Below are 19,139 nucleotides of genomic sequence, written 5' to 3'. Positions count from 1 at the left end.
CTGTCATTGGAAACACTGAGTCAAGTCTTCATTCCTCTGTGCACTTTGCTCCTTGAGCTTGTTACTTGGAGTTCTTATGGCTTATGAAGGTCTCTCACCTATTCTACTTGTACCAGTTTAACAAAATGAATTAAAAATGGGCAAGATTGTGGTTATTTTCTTATTTAAATTCAATCTACATAAACTGGTGCAAACACAGCATAGACACACTTAGCCCTGTTTAACCCTTGCTTAACTTGGTCTAGGTGGCACTTCAATTGACCAATTTAAGCTAAACCATTTAAGAAAGGGTTAAACCAGTTTAAGTGGGTCTATGCTAGACATTTGCACCAGTTTAATTAGACTGGTTTGAAGTCAAGTGATAGCAATGAATAGGATAAAAATTGTGATGGCAGAGTTGTATGGCTATCTGTGTTTTATTGCCTGCAGAAGTCTCTTCTCCTCGGATAATGGCCTACAGGCAGGGGCTCTCAATATTTTCCATATCTGGATCCTCTTTTTATGCTGGGAACCCTGTCCTCAAAACCCTCACGAGGATCTACCTGGGATCCTCTTCCTTTAGTCTAATGGGAAGGGCAGGGAAACAAACTTAAAGCTTCTCTCTCTTTTCTGTCGTTGTTATAGTCAGAATATAGCGGTTTGTATTACTCTGGTTCTTACAGTAGAACCTCAGAGCTATGTACCCCAGAATTATGACCTGACAGTCAACTACACACCTCATTTGGAACCGGAAGTACGCAATCATCAGCAGAGACAAATCAAAAAAGCTAACACAGTACAGTACAGTGCTAAATGTAAACTACTAAAAAAAAAAAAGGGAAAGTTTACCTTTTTTTTCAAGGTAAAGAAACTATTTCTGTGCTTGTTTCATTTAAATTAAAATGGTTAAAAGCAGCATTTTTCTTCTGCATAATAAAGTTTCAAAGCTGTTATGAGGACAATGTTGAGTTGTAAACTTTTGAAAGAACAACCATAATGTTTTGTTCAGCGTTACAAACATTTCAGAGTTAACAAACAACCTCCATTCCCGAGGTGTTCATAACTCGGAGGTTCTACTGTACTTGTTTTAAATCAATAGTGCACCTGAGGCAAAGCAAACAATTGGCTCACTCCTGTCCATGAATCTGCTCAGGGGGATATATAGATAAAGAAAGAATTAATCCTGGCTTCAGCTAGCCTGTAGCCTTTTTGTGCAACACGGCTGCAGGAGCAGCTGCAAAGATCTATATTTTCACATACAACATTCCCTGTATATTATGCAGGATTAATATAATTCCTACAAGATACTGGACAACGGTATGTTGATACCACTATCTATCATGCTGAGCAATGTTGTCTCATCAGTTCTTTGTGCTTCCCAATCAATCTGTCTGTTTCCACTTGCTTCTTGTCTAATAGTTAGATTAGTAAGATCTTTGGGGCAGAGACTTTCTTTTTGTTTGTACGACACCTAGCACAATGGGGTCCTGATCCATGAATTGGAGTCCTAGGCACTGCTGCATTTCAGATAATACCCTAATGCCACAACGGCCTCAAAGATGCTTATATTTATTCATGCAGCAGTCGGTCCCACCTTCCCTGGACCACTGGAGAATGACATGGTCTAACGGGTTGACCATTGAACTAGGAGCCAAGAATGCCACCGTTCTTTATGCTGCCTCTGACACTGACTCCTTTTAATGGCTTTGGCCAATTCAATGCACTTCTGTCTCGGTTTCCCCATCAGGAAACTGCTTCACAGACCATTGTGAGAATTAATCTTTGTAATATACTTTAGCTCTGTAACCGTGCAGGACTCACCCCTGCGGCACCTCCTGCTGGTACTGTCTAGGAATTAGCTCTCCAGCCGTCGGAGCATCCTCTGCAGGCCAGTGTCCTGCTTTTTCTGGCCCCCCAAGTCCCTCCCAGACCCAGTGCTCCTTGCATGCCAGGGTACTGCCCCATGGCCCTACACCCCTCAGTCTCAGGGTCTCCCCTCCCCAGGGAACCCCCACCCACTATTGCCACCTCGCCTCAGTCTTTGGCTACTGCCCAGTCTCCATCTAGCCCCCATTCACTGGGGCAGACTGCAGTATAAGCCACTCATCACAGGCAAGGGGGTTTGGACCTGCTGTCTCTGCCTACCCCTTTTGGGCTGCCCCCTGCAACCACAGTACCTATTTGACCTTCCACTAGGCTGCAGCCTGGAGGTTTCCAGGCCGGAGCTCCCCAGCTCCCTGGGCCTTCCCCCAGCCCTGCTCCAGCTCAGGTCCCTTGGTACACTCCCAGCAGCCAGGTCCCTCCCTCTCAACAGGTGAGAGAGAGGGGGTCTGTCTGTGCTCCTGGCCCACTGCCTTCTTATAAGGGCCAGCTGAGCCCTGATTGGGGCATGGCCACAGCTGAGCTTACTTCCCCACTCAGCCTGGGAACTGCTTGTTCCCAGCCACGGCCCTCTCCTGGGCTGTTTTAAGCCCTTTAAGGCCAGAGCGGTGACCACCCCAGTACAAGCCCAAACCTGCAAACAGTTAAGCATGTTAGTCATGTGGGAGCATGCCCATTGGCTTCATGCCATTAAAATGGCACCCCCCTTTACAGGATCAGGCCCATAGTGCAAACTCTGCATTAAGCATCAAGAAATCAGTGTTTTATTCCCAGCTCTGTCTCTAATTTACTGCTCGACCTTGGGCAAATCAAGTATACCCCTTGCTCATCTATCTGTCCGGGGGGGGGCAATAATTCTTAGTTATCTTCCTAAAACATTTCGAGATCTATGGCTGATAAACACTAAGCATTAGATTGTTATAAGTAAATCCAAGTAATATGTTGATAGAGAATTTTTTGCCTCTGTATTGCCACCGACTATTTGTTAAAAATAATACTTTGTATTTTATGGTGATCTAACTGCAGTGTTTTCATAGTATAATTCACCTCCGGGAATCTTGTTTGTTCAGTGGTATGCTCAGTGCAATTATGCCGCTTGGACACAGTAGAAGTATTGTGCCTTCCCCCTATAAAACAAATAACATCTGCTATACGAAGGGAACACGACTCAGCAAAACAGCCCACAGATTCCTGATTATCCAGGTGCAATGAAAAATTGCCACGCGTTTGAAGGTAAAATCGAAACCATGTATTATAAGTGGCAGAGAAGAACGTCCTGTTTGTGCATCTGAAAATACAAGTAGACGCTTCCTCTGGCAGTGATCGGCAGAAAATTTGCCCTGCTTCTTGCTCTAGAGGAAGACAGAGAAACAATGACCAACAATTTCAACACTGTAATGAATGAGGCAGCAATGGACATCCTTGGGAAACACCCTAAGAAGACAAAACCGTGGGTCACAAATGAAATACTACAAATGTGTGACATTAGAAGAGAACTCAAGAGAGACAAAAACAGCACTGAGGGAGCTGATAAATACAGAGTGACTGGCAGAAAGGTCAAGAAAGAAATGAAGGTAGCCAAGGAGATATGGATCAAAAAACAATGCTCTAAAATTGAAATGTATCAATAATAAAAATAGCAAACGAGCCTTCCAGATTGTAAAAGATCTGATGAAGGAAAGAGGGATCAAAGCTAATGCAATTCAAGACAAAGAAGGGAACAGTCTTACAGAAGAAAGGGACATCATCAACAGGTGGTCAAACTACTGCTCTGATTTATACAATCACCAGACAAATCGAGGTCCTAGACAGTGTCTAGTGTCCTAGACAGCCTAGATTCAACAAAAGAGTATGACTTTCCAATACTGCGTGAAGAAGTGGAGACAGCTGTGAAATCACTCAAGAACGGAAAGGCTACAGGTATTGACAACATTGCAGCCGAGCTGATGAAATTCAGAGGAGAAATAGTAATAGATGTACTCACCAAGATCTGCAACAAGATCTGGCAAACTAGTGAGTGGCCCTCCACGTGGACACAGTCATTAATCATCACTCTGCCAAAGAAAGGCAACCTGCAATTGTGTCAAAATTAGCGGACCATAAGCTTAAATAGCCATTCCAGCAAAGTGATGTTGAACGTCATATTGAACAGATTGAAGCCACAAGCGAAGAATATCATTGCTGAAGGACAGGCTGGCTTTCGTGCTGGAAGAAGTACCACAGAACAGATTTTTTTTTGTGTTTTTGTTCTATAGAAGTACTTACACACAAACAAAAAGTCTCTTCTGACTTGACTTCAAGAGTTGACAGAGTATGGTATGGAGCTCTCTGGGAACCAAAAAGAAAGACAATGTTGGTTGTAGTTTATTCTTACCATTAAACAACCATACAAATGCAGCAGCCAGCAGTGCAGTTCTGTCACATCAGGGGGGGGTGGTTTCACACCACTGTTGGCACGGGAGCATTCATGCCTTTTTTCCACTGTTCACCATCTGTACACCATCTACTATAATGACTGATGCTGATGCAGATCAAGATCACAGCACATAGTCAGCATTGGGGGAATATTAATATTTTTTGATCGGGACTGACGATTGGCAGGCAGCGAAGCAGAAACAAACTGAACTTTATGAATGACTGAAATGAAAATGAAACAAAATATGGCATGGAAAAAATGAAAGAAAGAAACAAAAAAATAAAGAACACATGATGATGGATCACAGCATATCACTGTCAGTGGACAAGGGCTGGAGACAGGGAACAGTTCAGTTCAAAAGTTTGGGGCAATCATCATTTGATGAGGGAGAAAGAAATTCAGGCAAGAACTGTGTGTGTGCAGCACAGCAGCAGTGGCAAAAGCAAAGCCAAAGGAGGAAGAAAGAAATCTCTCCCTGGCCAAAAAAAAATTGCTGCATGTACTGGTCATCTCCATTTTTCTGTATGTGTGCAAGACATGGATCCTTATGGCAGAACTTGAAAGGAAAATACAGGTAGTAGAGATGAGATGCTTCTGTAAAATCCAGGGCATCTCCTACTTTGACCACATCACTAATGAAGAGGTCCACAACTTCATCACCCAATGTGCTCGGTCATACGAAGACCTGCTGATGGCCATGAAGAAGCGCACGCTGAAGTGATACGGCCTATCCAAGATCATCCTCCAAGGGACAGTACAGGGGAAGAGAAGAAGAGGTAGACAGAAGAAGAGATGGATTGACAACATAAAAGAGTGGAAGGAATGGACTTCACGGAGATTCAAGCACTGACACACAGTCATCAGGGGTGGAAACATTTGGTTGACTGCTCATCAGTGATGGTGCCCCAATGACCAATGCAGTTATGGGAGAGATGATGATGATGATGATGTATAGAATGTCTTCTATTCCAGGAACTCAAAATACTGTCCAAAAATTAACGAGTTAAGCTTTACAACACATTGTGAAGTAGGTAAGTGCCATAAGCCCTTTGTTATAGAGGAGGAAAACATGAAGAACAGAGAAGTGAGGTTACTTACCCACCCAAGGTTTCACAGTGAACTCAGATCCTGACTACATTTTGTGCTTTAACCACTCAGCCATGCTTCCCAGAGGTCTGAATCAGACTTAATCTTCACCCAGGTCTCAAACGGAACCTGACCCACTTGTGAGATTAGGAAAAGGTTATGTATACCCCAAACTTCATTTCACTTCCCTCCCTCTTCAGAAGCAGACCCGCTGAGCTTGGTGATAGGAAGGTTTCTATTGGGCCTTGCTACTTCAGCATATTTCGGTCTCAGTAGAAGCACTCCCTAGTAGCCTCAGAGTGCTGCTATGATTGATGAAAGAGTTGCAGTAGCCGGGTCCACTGGAAATTAGACAAGTTTTCCCCATCCAGAGAGAGGAGTGAGTCTTGTGGCCTTACCTTACTTCCCCAAATAGGACCTGCCACCAGAAGTGAGTGAATCTCTCAGCCTCCCTGAAAAAGACCTACTACTGCGGGATGGGAGAATGCAGATCATGGGGATCTTCTGCTGGAGTGATGTATCATTAATGGTTGGAAGAGCCAGGGATTGTAGGAAGGAGAAAATCCTAATGTTTTTATTATTAAATTATTAATTTTATTATTATTTACCGTTGTGTGTAGGAGTCCAAGTTGTGGACCAGGACCCAATTGCGCTAGGCCCTAGACATAGACATAGAACAAAAAGACCCTGCCCCAGCGAGCTTACAATCTAATGGCCATGGGTAGCGGCCCTCAAAGGGATCAGACGCTACCACTTTGATAATCAGTGAGTTAGCTGACATTTTAATGGAAGCATCTTGTGGAGTTAACTCTGTGAGGTAGTAAAAATCCAGGTGCCAATAGCCTGGTTATAAGGAGAAAGACCCCTATGACACTGGTAAATGGAAGCCAGGTTAGAACCTTGATAGCAACAGATTGTGGCCAGACAATTTTAGCCAGGGTGTGGTAAGACCCTTAGTAAATAATTTCCCTTCCCTACCAATTTGTGTGACTTTGGAAAATTGTGTACCCTGCCGTTTCTAATCCTCTTGGAGCCAACCTGCTGCATTCTCAACACTGATCTGTCTGTGAGCCATTACTGATTACATCAACAGGAGGCTCTGAGACTACCTCTCCGCAGCACTTCTATGATCTTGGGGGCGGTCTCGGGGAAGCTATTCTGTTACACATGTTTCAGAATAAGATAGAAAAAGGGAACCCAATCCCCTTTGTTTTTAGCCACAGGGTGATTTAAAAACAAAATTAAAACAGATATTTGGAAGATGACCCCCACAATAGCAGCACAATTTGAAGGTGGCTCAAATGTGAGTCTCCTCAAAGTTCTTTTTCTGGCCAGCTTTCCACTCCTAAACACACTCTCCTACTCTTATTTTAAATTCACACATTTTAAGGTCAGAATGACCACTATGATCAACCAGTCTGACTTCCTGCATAACAGGCTCTAGAGTTACTCCAAGTGGTTCGTACAGCAAGCCCATCACTTTTGACTGAGCTAAAGCATATCTTTCAGAAAGACATCACATCTTGATTTAAACACTTCAAGTGATGGAGAATCCATCACATCCTTAGGTTCGTTTTTCCAATTACATTCACTGTAAAAAAAAGAAAATGCTCCTTAATTTCTAGTCTATTTAGATTGTAAGCTCTTTGGGGCAGGGACCTTGTCTTCATTCATGTATAGCACTGGCCACACACCAATGGTGTTATATAAAACAAAATCAATCATTATGCTGGGCTTCAATAGGTTGACAGTGTAACAATACGTGGCATGAAAAAATCCACTATAAATAATTAAAACCTAGTCGTTTCCTAAATGCTTATGTAATTTTATAGCACTGCTTTTAAAACAATGGCAAGCTTTGGTTTAAATCTGAACGTATGTGACATGTCATACTGGTTTTTATGAGGAATCTCTTAACTCTGTAAACTCTACCACAGAGGCCAGCTTCCTCCGGGCCCTGCGGGGCGGGGGGGGGAGCTCAATGCCCCCCCGCTCCACCCTGGGCCCCGCCCCCACCCAACCCCTTCCCCCAATCCCCCATTCCTGCCCTGCCTCTTCTCGCCCAGTTCCGTCCTCTCCCAAGTGTGCCCTGTCCCTGCTCCTCCCCCTCTTTCCCAGCGCCTCCTGCATGCCGCAGAACAGCTGATCGGTGGTGGATGGGAGGCACTGGGAGGAAGGGGGAGGAGTTGATTGACAGGGCTGCTGGTGGGTGCTAAGCACCCACTAATTTTTTTCCGTGGGTGCTTGAGCCTTGGAGCATCCACGGAGTCAGTGCCTATGAACTCTACTGTTGAGGCCTATCCTGCCAATCACAAACATGCTGGGAAGAGATCACGTACACTTTGTTCTCAACCAGGGGTCTGGAGACCCCTGCGGGGCCACAAGCAGATTTCAGGGGGTCCACCAAAATAAAGCAGAGAGCAGGGCCAGCGTTAGACTCACTGAGGCTCAGGGCAGAAAGCTGAAGTCTGGGCTGAAAGCCAAATCCTGGGCAATTTAGCTTCCCCGGGTCCCTGTGGTGTGGGGCCTTGGGCAACTGCCCTGCTTCCCACCCCCTAATGAAGGCCCTGCAGAAAAACAGTTGTTGTGGCACAGGCGGGCTGTGGAATTTTTATAGCATGGGAACCACAAAAGAGCCTTAAAACTACCTTTGCCCCCGGTCTCCATTTCTTCCCTGAATGCACTTCAGTCGGAGGGCAGAACCATGCAGCTAGCCATCACATGCTGGAATGGCCTGTTTTCCTTCCTCATTTACAATTGTTGACACTTGTGCTAGGGTGGCATTGCATGCAATGAAAGCCACCGGAAGAACTTTTGTGAGCCTAAATAAGCATTTCATTTCATTGAGCTTAATTGAACATTAACCACATTGTACTGCAATACAATGCTTTATTTGGGGTCAAGAAGCCTTGCTAAACTAGCTAACTAGGTATGCACCTAACAGGGATTTTGCCTTTATTTTTGTTATCCCATTCATTATCTCAGTGTGATCTGCCGTACTTCCTTGCCTAAAAATCCAGATAAAATATTTGAAAAAACACTAACAAGACTTTAAAAGCCAAGAAGTTTGCAAATTAGCCTGGCTGTAGCGCACAGGACCTGGAAGCCAGAATTAACGACAGCACTCGAGAAAGGTTTTAATGACACTTTTTTCCGGGATGACATAGGTAACCTCATTTGTGGTTTCACTCCTCATGACTAAAGGAGGACCCCTCAAATTCACAAGCATGTGATCTTTATGCAATGCTAGAAGGCACAAGCCACAGGCCAGGCACCAGCCCCCCAGCACTGGGAGAGGGATAGCTCAGTGGTTTTAGCATTGGCCCGTTAAACCCAGCCTTGTGAGTTCACTCCTTGAGGGGGCCACTTTCGGATCTGGGGCATAAGTACTTCATCCTGCTAGTGAAAGCAGGGGGCTGGACTCAATGACCTTTCCCTTCCAGCTCTAGGAGATTGGTATAGCTCCAATTATTATTATTTAACTTGAAACTTAAGATGTTAAGCGTTGCATCCCCATCATCATGGTTTGGCTTTGCTGCATCCTGTGTCACAACCTCGTCGCCTGGTGATGCAATGACAACCCCCGATGGCTCTTTTCTGGGGGGGCCCTGAAAGCAACCAGGGGAACCCCCAAACCAAACGCAGGCGACCCCTAGGATTCTGGAACAGGTGACTCTGGGGCCTGAAGAGAGAAATTGGGGGCCCGGCCCATCGTGTTGTCTGGGACCCTCCCCTTGCACTGGATTTACACAGCCCTCACCGGCGTTTGGGGGGGCCCCGGGGGTGGGGCCGGTACAACTGTCCCCCCCCATGCCCCTGCCGCGGGGGGGCGCTGGCCAGGAGCTTCCCGGGGGCGGGCTGCGGCAGGCGGCAGCCCCAGCTCAGGGGCCCCGCTGCGGGCAGACCGGGCGCTCTGGCTCCGCACCCCGCTTCCTCCTGCCGGGCCTGGCGGGAGTTGTAGTGCGCAGGGCCCCGAGCCGGCCGGGCGGAGGCGGAGGCGGAGGCGGGCAGCCCGGCCCCCTGGCGGACTACAAGTCCCAGGCAGGGCGGGTGGGCGTGTGCCGGGGGCGGTGGCAGCGGCAGGGACAGGGGCAGGCTGCGCACTCGCACACGCTGCCGGGCAGCGCCGGGGGAACGTTGCGCCGCTCGCTCGATCGCTCGCTGCCGGAGCCGGGGACGGGGACGATGCAGGCGGAGTCGGGGATCGTGGCGGACTTCGAGGTCGGCGAGGAGTTTCACGAGGAGCCCAAGACCTACTATGAGCTGAAGAGCCAGCCCCTGAAAAGCAGGTGGGTGAGGGCGGCGGGCACTGCCAGGGCAGCGCGGTGCCCCTTCCTCTGCCCCCTGCCCGTGTCCACCGCCTGCCCCCTTTCCATTCCCCCTCCCTCTGCTCCTTTCCATTCCCCCTCTGCCCCCTTCCTCTGCCCCCTGCCCCCTTTCCATTCCCCCTCTCTCCTCCCCCAGCCCGTGTTCATCCCCCTGACCCCTTTCCATTCCCCCTCCCTCTGCTCCTTTCCATTCCCCCTCTGCCCCCCTTCCCCTGCCCTCTTTCCATTCCTCCTCTGCCCCCTGCCCCCCTTCCATTCCTCCGTCCCCTTCCTCTGCCTCCTGCCCGTGTTCACCGCCTGCCCCTTTCCATTCCCTCTCTCTGCCCTCGCCCGTGTTCATCCCTCTGCCCCTTTCCATTTCCCCCCTCCCTACTCCTTTCCATTCCTCCCCTGCCCCCTTTCCATGCCCCCTTCCTCTGCCCCCTCTCAACCTGCCCCATTCCCTCTCTCTGCCCCCTGCCCTTCTCCCTCTGCTCCCTTTCCATTCCCCCTTTCCCTCTGTCCTTTCTCTGCCCCCTTCTCTTCTACCTTTTCCTCGTCCCTCTTATTCCTCCTCTCCTTAATCTGCCCTTCTCTCTCCCTCTTTCTGTCTCCCATGCCTCTAGAAGATATTTCTCCCCCCCCCCCCCCGCCCCCTTGGCCCAGATAGGAATGGGGAAAGGCTGCCCCTCCCCTGGTAGTGCCACTGTGGTGCTGCTTGTGCCCTGAAGCTGCAGGGCCTGTCCGTGTTTGGGCGCACAGGAGCTGGGTGCATGAATGCGTAGGCTGACACTGACACACAGCGTGGGACCCTGTCAAAGCAGTTGCAAACGGCAGCCTGCTAATTTAGAGGCGAGGCGGGTTAGTGAAGCCAGGGGGTGTCACAATCTGAGGAGGCTGTTTGTTATGGGATGATGATGGTGGTTTGCTGGTGTTTAAACCATGTCCCTGATTGAAAAATGTTACCGAGGGAGTAATCGGGCTGCCATGTGTCTGCTGTTTGTATTCTGTGCTGCTGAATCAGCCCATTTGTAAACATTAAACAAAATATATTGAAAGGAAACATCCTATGCTGTTGGGACCATAAAAGCAGCTATTTAGTTTGTTTCCTGTAATAATAGCAGTTTTGTTTGGCATGTGTGTGGGGGAGAGGGAGGGCCCAAGTTCTGGTGTGGCTTTATGTAAAGGGTATTGTTGGACATTATCCAGCCTTGGCCAAAGGATCTCACTGTCATTCTTGGAGAGGCCCAGACTGTCACTAACGCTTGACTGTACATAAAGGGTATAGAAGACAAAAAGTGAGAGAGAAATCGGCACCTTTTTGCTCAGGGCGTGCAGTGCTCTAAACAAGTGAATACGTTGGATTGTTTGAGTGTTCTGATGAGATCATCTACATAACATTGCATTAGTTTGTGGAAGAGTGAGGGGAAAACTCCATCAGGTAAAATACATGATCACGTACAGCACTGAGGGAGAATAGCTGTTTGTGCTGTTTCAGAACCTGCAACATCTATTTCTATGCCATCATGCTAGCTTGATAAATGCTAGCTAGTCAGAACAAACTGGATATGCGGGAATACACTGTTTCACGCTTTTACACTGGAAATAGGTGCAGGACAGAATTTGGGATCCAGTCAATGCTAAATTAAAACAGGTGTTGCAAGGCTTGTAGGGTTTTTTGTGTGTTTTTTGTTTTGTTTTTGTTTTTTGTTTTAGAGCAGGCCCATGCTACTTGAAATCAATGAATGACATATTTAATTCAAGTTCTTGCAACGGTGTTTACCACAGTTATTGTCATCTCGATCTGTTGTGTTATTTAGACAGGGGCTCCTGCTTGTTGAGCATATTTCTACTCCTCTTACACTGTATTGGGGCATTTGCTCCTTCTAGGGAACTGCTGGAAAAAGAAAACAAATGCATGTAGCACTTCAAGTCATCTGTGCCTTGTGGGCCCTGCATATTTTACTCTGTCAGCAATGTCTTTTTTTGTTTTTTGTTTTTTTTTCTTTTCTTTTCTTCTCTGGACTGTCTTCCAAGGTGCTTTGTCACCAACAAACTTTCCATCCTCATCACAATGCTCGCTGAAACACAGATGGCAAAAACAGTGTATCTAATTTATAGCCAAGCTTGTTGATAGCATATCTTGTTCTAGTTATTTTCAGTTTTTAAGTATGCTCCCTATCCACTGTCTCTGGGCACATGTATATAGTTAAAATAGTGCATGGTGTATACAGCAAATATTAAATAGTCATCCCATCTTTAGTAAGTCTATAAATAAGTTCCCCAGCCCTCAAACAAAAGACTTAAGTATATAGATAGCTATTGTACTGTGCCCTGCCGGCTTAAGAAAAATTCAAGCTCTTTTGGGCCAGTGAAGGCCCTGTAAAAAACCCTGGCACTAACACCCAGGCTTTCAAATCTGGGGATGCTTGGGGCTTGCCTTCATTGCAGTTAACTTTACTTATAACTCAAGTGTTGCCCTGTCCACATGCAAAACCGCTTAGCTCAGTGTGGTGATGCTTTTAACTCAAGTTGTCTTGCCCGTCAGAAGTACATGCTAAAGCTGGCGTTAGCCTAACACGCTCAGCTGCCAACTCAGCCACTGTGTGCAGCTGTGTTATTTTCCAGCATGGCTGCTTTCGCCGAGCTAAGCTAACTTGTGAAGAGTTAGGGTGACCAGATGTCCTGATTTGATAGGGACAGTCCTGATTTTTGGGTCTTTTTCTTATATAGGCTCCTATTACCCCCCCATCCCCATCCCGATTTTTCACACTTGTTGTCTGGTCACCCTACGAAGTGTCCACTGTACATTAAAGTCATACCTGTAGTGCGAGCACTTTAGACCGACTGCAATGGTGGCGCTTGGGGAGAGAAGTGTTTCTCATGTAGCTAGGACCCAAACAATATAGGGCTTCAAAGTTCAGTGTCCACACCTTAAATTGCACTTGGAAGCCAGTGCAACCTACAGGGTACTGGTGTTTCTTATGCTTAGGGCTCCGTGTCTGTCGTGGATGTCATGGAAATCATGGATTCCGTGACTTTCCGCAACCTCCATGATTTCTGCAGTGGCCACTGTGGCTGACCTCAGGGTTTCCCGAGCAGCGGCCGATGCAGCTGGCCCCGGGGACCACCTGAGCACTGGTCTCGGGGTGGCGAGAGCAGTGGCAGGTGGGTGGCCCTGGGGTGGCCGGTGCTACTGGCTGGCCTTGGTGCCCCCCCCACCCCTGGGCAGTGCCCTGCCCTCCCCCAGAGCAGCACCCTCCTTGGCCACCAGCTATGATTTAATCATGGGTATTTTCAGTAAAAGTCATGGACTGTGAATTTTCGTGTATTGCCCATGACCTGCCCTGACTTTTACTAAAAATACCCATGATTAAATCATAGTCTTGCTTATGATCGGTATCCTTGAGCAATTGTGTGGCCAGTAATCCAGTCTGTTAGGCCATCAGAGCAAGGAGCTCCTAAATCAAACTCCTAAATCAAGATGAATGGTTATCACCACCCCATCTTGCTCCCCCCAGGCACAGATAAACAAAGTGTTTTAGGCCTCTGGGATCTAGATGCGCCCTATATTGTGAACCTCTGTGGGGGCTAAGTGGGCAAACCCACTCAGGAATGATGACCATATACCCAGTGGCTTCCTGAAACCGACCAGGATTATTTCCAATGTACCTGGATTGAGCCTCGGACAGTTTGCTGTCACATGAGCACAGGTACTTACCTCATCTGAGCCGCACCCTTGGATTGCAAATACTGGGCCCTGTTCGTGTCCAAAGAAACAGAGATCGAGTCATTAAATCATAATGGTGGTTCTGCAGTATGGACCACGTTGCATGTTCCCCAGCAGCCTCACGTACATATTAAGCAGCAAGGGTGACAGAATAGAAACTTGCAGTGTCTCTCACACCCCCCACATCCCTCCAACAAGAGAGAGCTCTCAGGTGGACTAATAATTACCTGAACTGCGGTGACATGGGGAGAGTGGACATTATTGACATTGACTCAACTAGCCCAGCTTGTACCCACCACTGTATCACTAGTGCGTAGCCCTGGACTCTTGCAGTATGCAGCGCTCAGAGCAGGTTGGGCTGAGGAAGGGAGACCAGTCTCTGGTGGGCTTCGAGTCCATCCCAGCTAGGGTCCACAGCCGCGTTAATAAAACCTGGTGGATGATAGCAACAAAGGATGCTGCTAGAACCAGTTAACCTGACTTGTTTCCATCAATAGGGGAAGATCAGCCAGTGAGACCCTCTGCTGTTTCTCTGCTCTGCCCAGGCCTGAAGCCTGACTGGTGGGTATCAAGGACAGCTGAGAACATCAAGAGTCCGATTCTGTTTTCTTGGTCATATTAGTGTAAATCAGGAGTAACTGCCCTGAAGTTCATGGAGTTACATTCTCTTCTCAACAACCTTACCCCAAAAGGCATTTCAGGAATCGAGTGATAATGAGATAATAATGAACATCAGCGGATGGTTTGTTGAACAAGAGCCTATGTGGCCACTTGGTTGAGCAGTGCTGGCACGCTGCCTTTCCTTGCTAATTCCACTAACAGGACTCAATTTCTTCTGTGTTTTTGTTTTTTTGTTTTTGTTTTTACTATCTATGAGTGGCACAGAATACTTTCAACTTGTAAGCAATCTGAAGCTCCCCTTGCACGCCTAGGGCCTCAGTCAGGGGTATGTGGCATTTGTGCCCTCCAGCTCCAGACATAAATGCAATAATAATACAGTGCTTTTCATCAGTAGATTTCAAAGCTCCTTCCAAAGGAGATTATCATTATCCCCATCTTACAGATGGGGAAAGCAAGGCACGGGGGTGGGGGAATGTCATTTGCTCACCCTCACCCAGAAGGCCAGGAGCAGAGCCCAGGTCTCTGGAGTCCCACTCTGGTGCTCTGTCCACTAAGCAATTGTGCCTGTCTTTATTCACATGGACAAAATCAATCCTGCTCAAAGATAGGGAAATCCTCTACTGACCCAACCAGTAGGCCTCTCATTTCTGCCTAAAGGGGAATTACTTTTTCTCTGTAGTCTCATTGGAGTTATGAGGCAGAACCCCCATTATTGACCCTCACCTCACATGGGAAATCCACCCAACATGATATAGATTAAAAAAAAAATCCAGCTGCCCCCTGCCCCAAAAGGCTCACCCATAACTTCATTTCCGAATTTAACCCAGCACTTGCAGTATTGATCTTCCTCCTTTAAATTCTGTTATACTGCATCTTCCACCCAATTCACCTGTCTCCCATTTTCTTCTATGCACACTCCTGTTGGATAATTCAAGGTTTCAATCTAAAGCTGCAGGAGATCCTCTAATAAAATCTCTTCGCTCTAAATGCTGTCCTAGGCCATGCCACAACAGAATGCTAGAGGCCAATGAAAAATGTAAGTCCAGCAAAAAGGCCCAGTAACAAGGACTGAAAATACTATGCTGGGCTAAGATACAGTGATTCCTAAGGGACCTATGAGAATTTAGCCTTTTGGACTGGGAAGTGCTAGACATGTTTAAGGGTTCTCTGGAATTTGTGTGGTTGAGCTTAAGCCTTTGGAAACTAAACAGTTCTTACGCGCACCCTCATTTCTGCATAGTCATTTTTAGGTGTGAGAGAGAACTGGCATATGTGAATAAATCAATATGACAAGGATTTTTAATACTTTTATTTTATTTTATTACTAGACTGCAGAATGTAAGATGAAATCTTGCTCTCCCTAGCTCATTTGCAAACTCTTTCAGTGAGCATTACACATAATACTGAAAGCGGATTTGACCCTTTGCTGTCACTGGGAGGCTCTGCATTTAAGTTGGCTCATTTTGTGTGATGGTCTAAGCTTACTGTTAATACAGATGTGCTAAGAACAGCGAAAACTGGTTAGGTTGGTTCATTTGCTTCTCCTTTTTCCTCCCAGTAATATAAACTCATTTGGGTTATATGCTTGATATAGTGAAGGCCTGCAGATTGTCAATTATTGTAGCTGACAATTTCAATTTTACAAAAACTGCATTCAGCAAGAATTACGAGCTAATTTTTTTTACTATTTATGCTACTGCACTGCTGATCTTTTTCAGCTTAAATTTAATATCCCAAGAATGTTCCTGCTATGAAATTTGTATTTTAAGTGGAAAAGGTTAAGAGAAACTCTGTTTGCATGGTGATTTTTTTAAAAAGAAGCTTATGCTTATTTTATGAGTAATAACTTTGAGATTTAATTTATTGAATTACTGAAGTTTATATAAAATTATCATAACTCTAGATTTTCAGATATATTCAGCTACAGATATGTATTAGCTACATGTATTTCACTAAAGTAAGTCAGTACCTCAGATCTAGCCAGCATGCAGGCTTATTTTATTGTTCAGACTTATTTTATGTCATCTTGTGCTGCTCTCAGAGTTGGAGATTGACTGACTGGTTAAATTAAATAATTTTTCCTTCTCTTAGAATACTGTATATTAGCAACGATAGTATCTAATGGGGGGGGGGGGGGGAATGGGGAATGACCCTCGGTGCACATAGTCTTGCACAGAATCCTAACTCTGAAACTAAACTGGACTGTTCTAAAGTTCTTTACTATGCATATGATCAAATCTAATTTTGTAAATTAATTTTGCAATGTGATTTAGATTTTAAACTCGATTACGTTAGGATTTTCAATATTGTGTTTGTTCTTTTTTCAGATTACTGCTATTTATGAATCTTATTCAAGGGTTTTATATTCTTGTTGAGTTCTGCAGTGCAGTTTGTTCAGACTGTTTATATCTGTTCCAGTTGTGCAAGAAGTGGAAAATATCCTTTATTTAGAACAGGTCACATGTGCTTACATCAAGGAACAGAGTCTCAATGTTTTAAAAAAATGTATCTTAGAGGAACAAATTTAAAAGGTTTTTCCTTCTCTAGAAGATCAACATTAGCATATTTTTAAGTAACAACAAGAAAGTATATCAACCAAGTGTAAGTAAAGTAAAACATGTAGGGTGAAATTTTCAAAAGCACTCAGCATTCGAGTGTGGTCTCATTGATTTCAGTGGGAGCAGAGTTATGCTAGTGCAGTGTATCTTTGAAGATCTCTCCCTTAACATTTTTGTGAGTGAATAAATTACCTGATGTTTATTCTACATCTCAAATTCACATCGCTACAGAGAAAACCTAGCCACAGATGATTACAATACCTGAATGTCACATTATTATTATTATTATTATTATTATTATTTTTTTGGAAACACAACAGAAATAAATGTTCCGTAATAATAATATAGTACCTAGCTTTATATAGTGCTTTTCATCAGTAGATCTCAAAATGATTTACAAAGGTGAGTGATTGTAATTGGGATGACTCTTATATGAAAATGTGGGGAAAGCTAAACCATCCAAAATATTTCTTATACAGGGAGCTGGTGGTGACACTTCTATTTAGGTAACATTTTCCATTGTAAAAGATTATTGTTCCCTTCTCTCTGCGAAGCTCTGATACCTCCATTGTTTGCTGCAGCCCTTTGATAATTGGCGTGGTGGACAACCTTGGGATACAAAAGTGCCTTTTCTTTGTCCCATGAAATTCAGTTCAGCTTTTACTGCAAAGTAACTCTTAAACATCACCATTTCATTTCTCTCGCTTGCATTTCTCAGGCAGCCTGCCAAATTAATGACAAAACATTCTCAGACCAGGCTGACACCCCTGCCACACCTGGGAGCCGCCAGAGGAGCTAGTGGGGAAGAGAAACAGGCAGGGTGTATGTATTACGTAAGACATAGTCTTTAATTAATGCTTACATACTGTTTTTTTTCCCTGCAGATCCTTGCATCACTTAGTGTCCAAGATCAATGCACAAGTGGGCAGAATTAAGGTAGCGGAGACAGCTGTAAACCTGACATTTCCTAATTTTTGAGTGTTGACTATGCAACCTAAATAACATAGGTTACTAACAACTTGTACAGAATCTAAGTTTTCATTTAAAAAAACAAACCAAACATTCCCCTTTGGGTTGTGAACATAGCCTTCTAAATGTGACTGAACGTAAACTCAGGCGCTGTGCAGTATGCAGACAAACAACTCTAGTGCTGCTGCTTTGCTTAAAGCTTCCTCAGCAGCATTAGAGGTACATTGACAAAACCCTGGGCAGAAGCCTGTTGGGTGCTGTGAAATTGGCAAAAATCTAGTCAATTTCATGTTTTTGCTGCCTGATTGGAATCCAAATAGAGGCTGGGAAGGGGAAGAGTAATAGAGACTTTCAGGTATGTTATTTGACATATAAATGTCACTTCTTATCATACACTCCTGCAATGAAAACTTTAATAGGAAAAGTTAGAGATTTGCAGAGCACTTTTGTTCAAAATATACTTGCTCTCTGGATATGAATAATATAGAGAGAAACCTATGGGTTTTGAATAGGACAGTTTGAATATAATTTCTTTTAGAAAATGTTATATTTGCCCCTGCATTTCAGAGCAAATCTCCCTTTGCATTTAAAACAAAAAAACGAGCCAGTAACTTTCAGGTTTTTTGTTTTAATGCCAAAACACTGACTTTGCATGTTGACTCAGGACAATCTTTAATTACCAGTTTGACATTTCAATGCTAGAAGGAAAATTAGGGAGCTGCAGACAAGTTCTATCAACACTTTGTCCATAGGTGGTGGTTTTCCTATTTTAGATTCTCAGATGTTTTAACGTGCAATGTAATGGCCTGATTCTATTGTCTTTGTTTACTAAAACTCATGCTGACTGAAGTAGTTTTGCCAGAATAAGGCTGCATGATTGGGTGCTGTAACAGAGTTAATTTTACATGGAAACCTGTCACCTTGCATTATATTATTATTATACTTGATTCATGACTTTTCTTACTGGTCCATGCAGTAAAACCGGAACAGTTACAGGGTAATGAATAGCATGCATACTGTTACGGCTTCCATTTTATATTTGCAGTATAGGAGCAATGCAAGTAAACTGAAAACAGTTTGTTCTGCATTAATATGTATTCGTAGCATACTATTACTTGGTTTGCATATATCCAGAGAAGGTCATGGGTTACTGATATAAGCATTTGGTTGGAAATATGTAGACTCCTTGGAATCAAAGACATGGATACTGGCAGGGTCAGTTCAGCTTGTCATCCTTTGAGGTAGATAAAATGAGTTCTATGCAGACAACTCCCTAAAGTCCAACAGCCTGTTTGCTCTGTGAAGGCATTAAAGATTCCAAGGTGTCTTTGAAAGAGTAGGGCTTTGTCTATGTGTCCATGGCCAGAATTTCACCTTTTGACCCACCCCAATGTTGTGACGTGATCTCCACCCAGAAATGTCTTCATTCAGTGGTGAAGTGATTTCTTTTACATGTATGGACCTCAACCCTGCAAAGGGGTCCCAGCGACAACCTACTGGTGTCTCTGGGACTCTATGAGAGAGTCAGATTCTGAGCTTGGAAATCATTCTTGTTCGCAGAACACTTTAGGATCTTCCAGGATGAAAGGCAC

At 45.0% G+C, this 19,139-nt stretch overlaps 1 protein-coding gene across 8 annotated transcripts in view; it reads left to right on the top strand.

Moving 5' to 3' along the window:
• Positions 1-19,139, top strand: part of MITF (melanocyte inducing transcription factor) — a 186,017-nt gene that overhangs the window by 19,425 nt on the left and 147,453 nt on the right. For 4 of the 8 annotated variants that reach the window (XM_039481341.1, XM_039481340.1, XM_039481336.1 and 1 more), the window contains exon 1: positions 9,541-9,651. The exons of 1 other annotated variant lie outside the window; for it this stretch is intronic. Coding sequence is in view for 2 of the 7 variants with exons in the window: in XM_039481338.1 (XP_039337272.1) it covers positions 9,548-9,651 (104 nt within the window). In the remaining 5 variants the exon portion in view is untranslated. Of the gene's footprint in view, positions 1-9,492; positions 9,652-13,930; positions 13,961-19,139 lie in introns of those variants that run through there. 3 more of the 8 variants (XM_039481338.1, XM_039481337.1, XM_039481344.1) reach the window with 3 other exon arrangements.

Source organism: Mauremys reevesii, linkage group 7 (assembly GCF_016161935.1).
Source record: "Mauremys reevesii isolate NIE-2019 linkage group 7, ASM1616193v1, whole genome shotgun sequence".
Classification (NCBI taxonomy): domain Eukaryota; kingdom Metazoa; phylum Chordata; order Testudines; family Geoemydidae; genus Mauremys; species Mauremys reevesii.
Note: the sequence above shows the minus strand (reverse complement) of the source record. Positions and strands in the feature narration are given on the sequence as shown.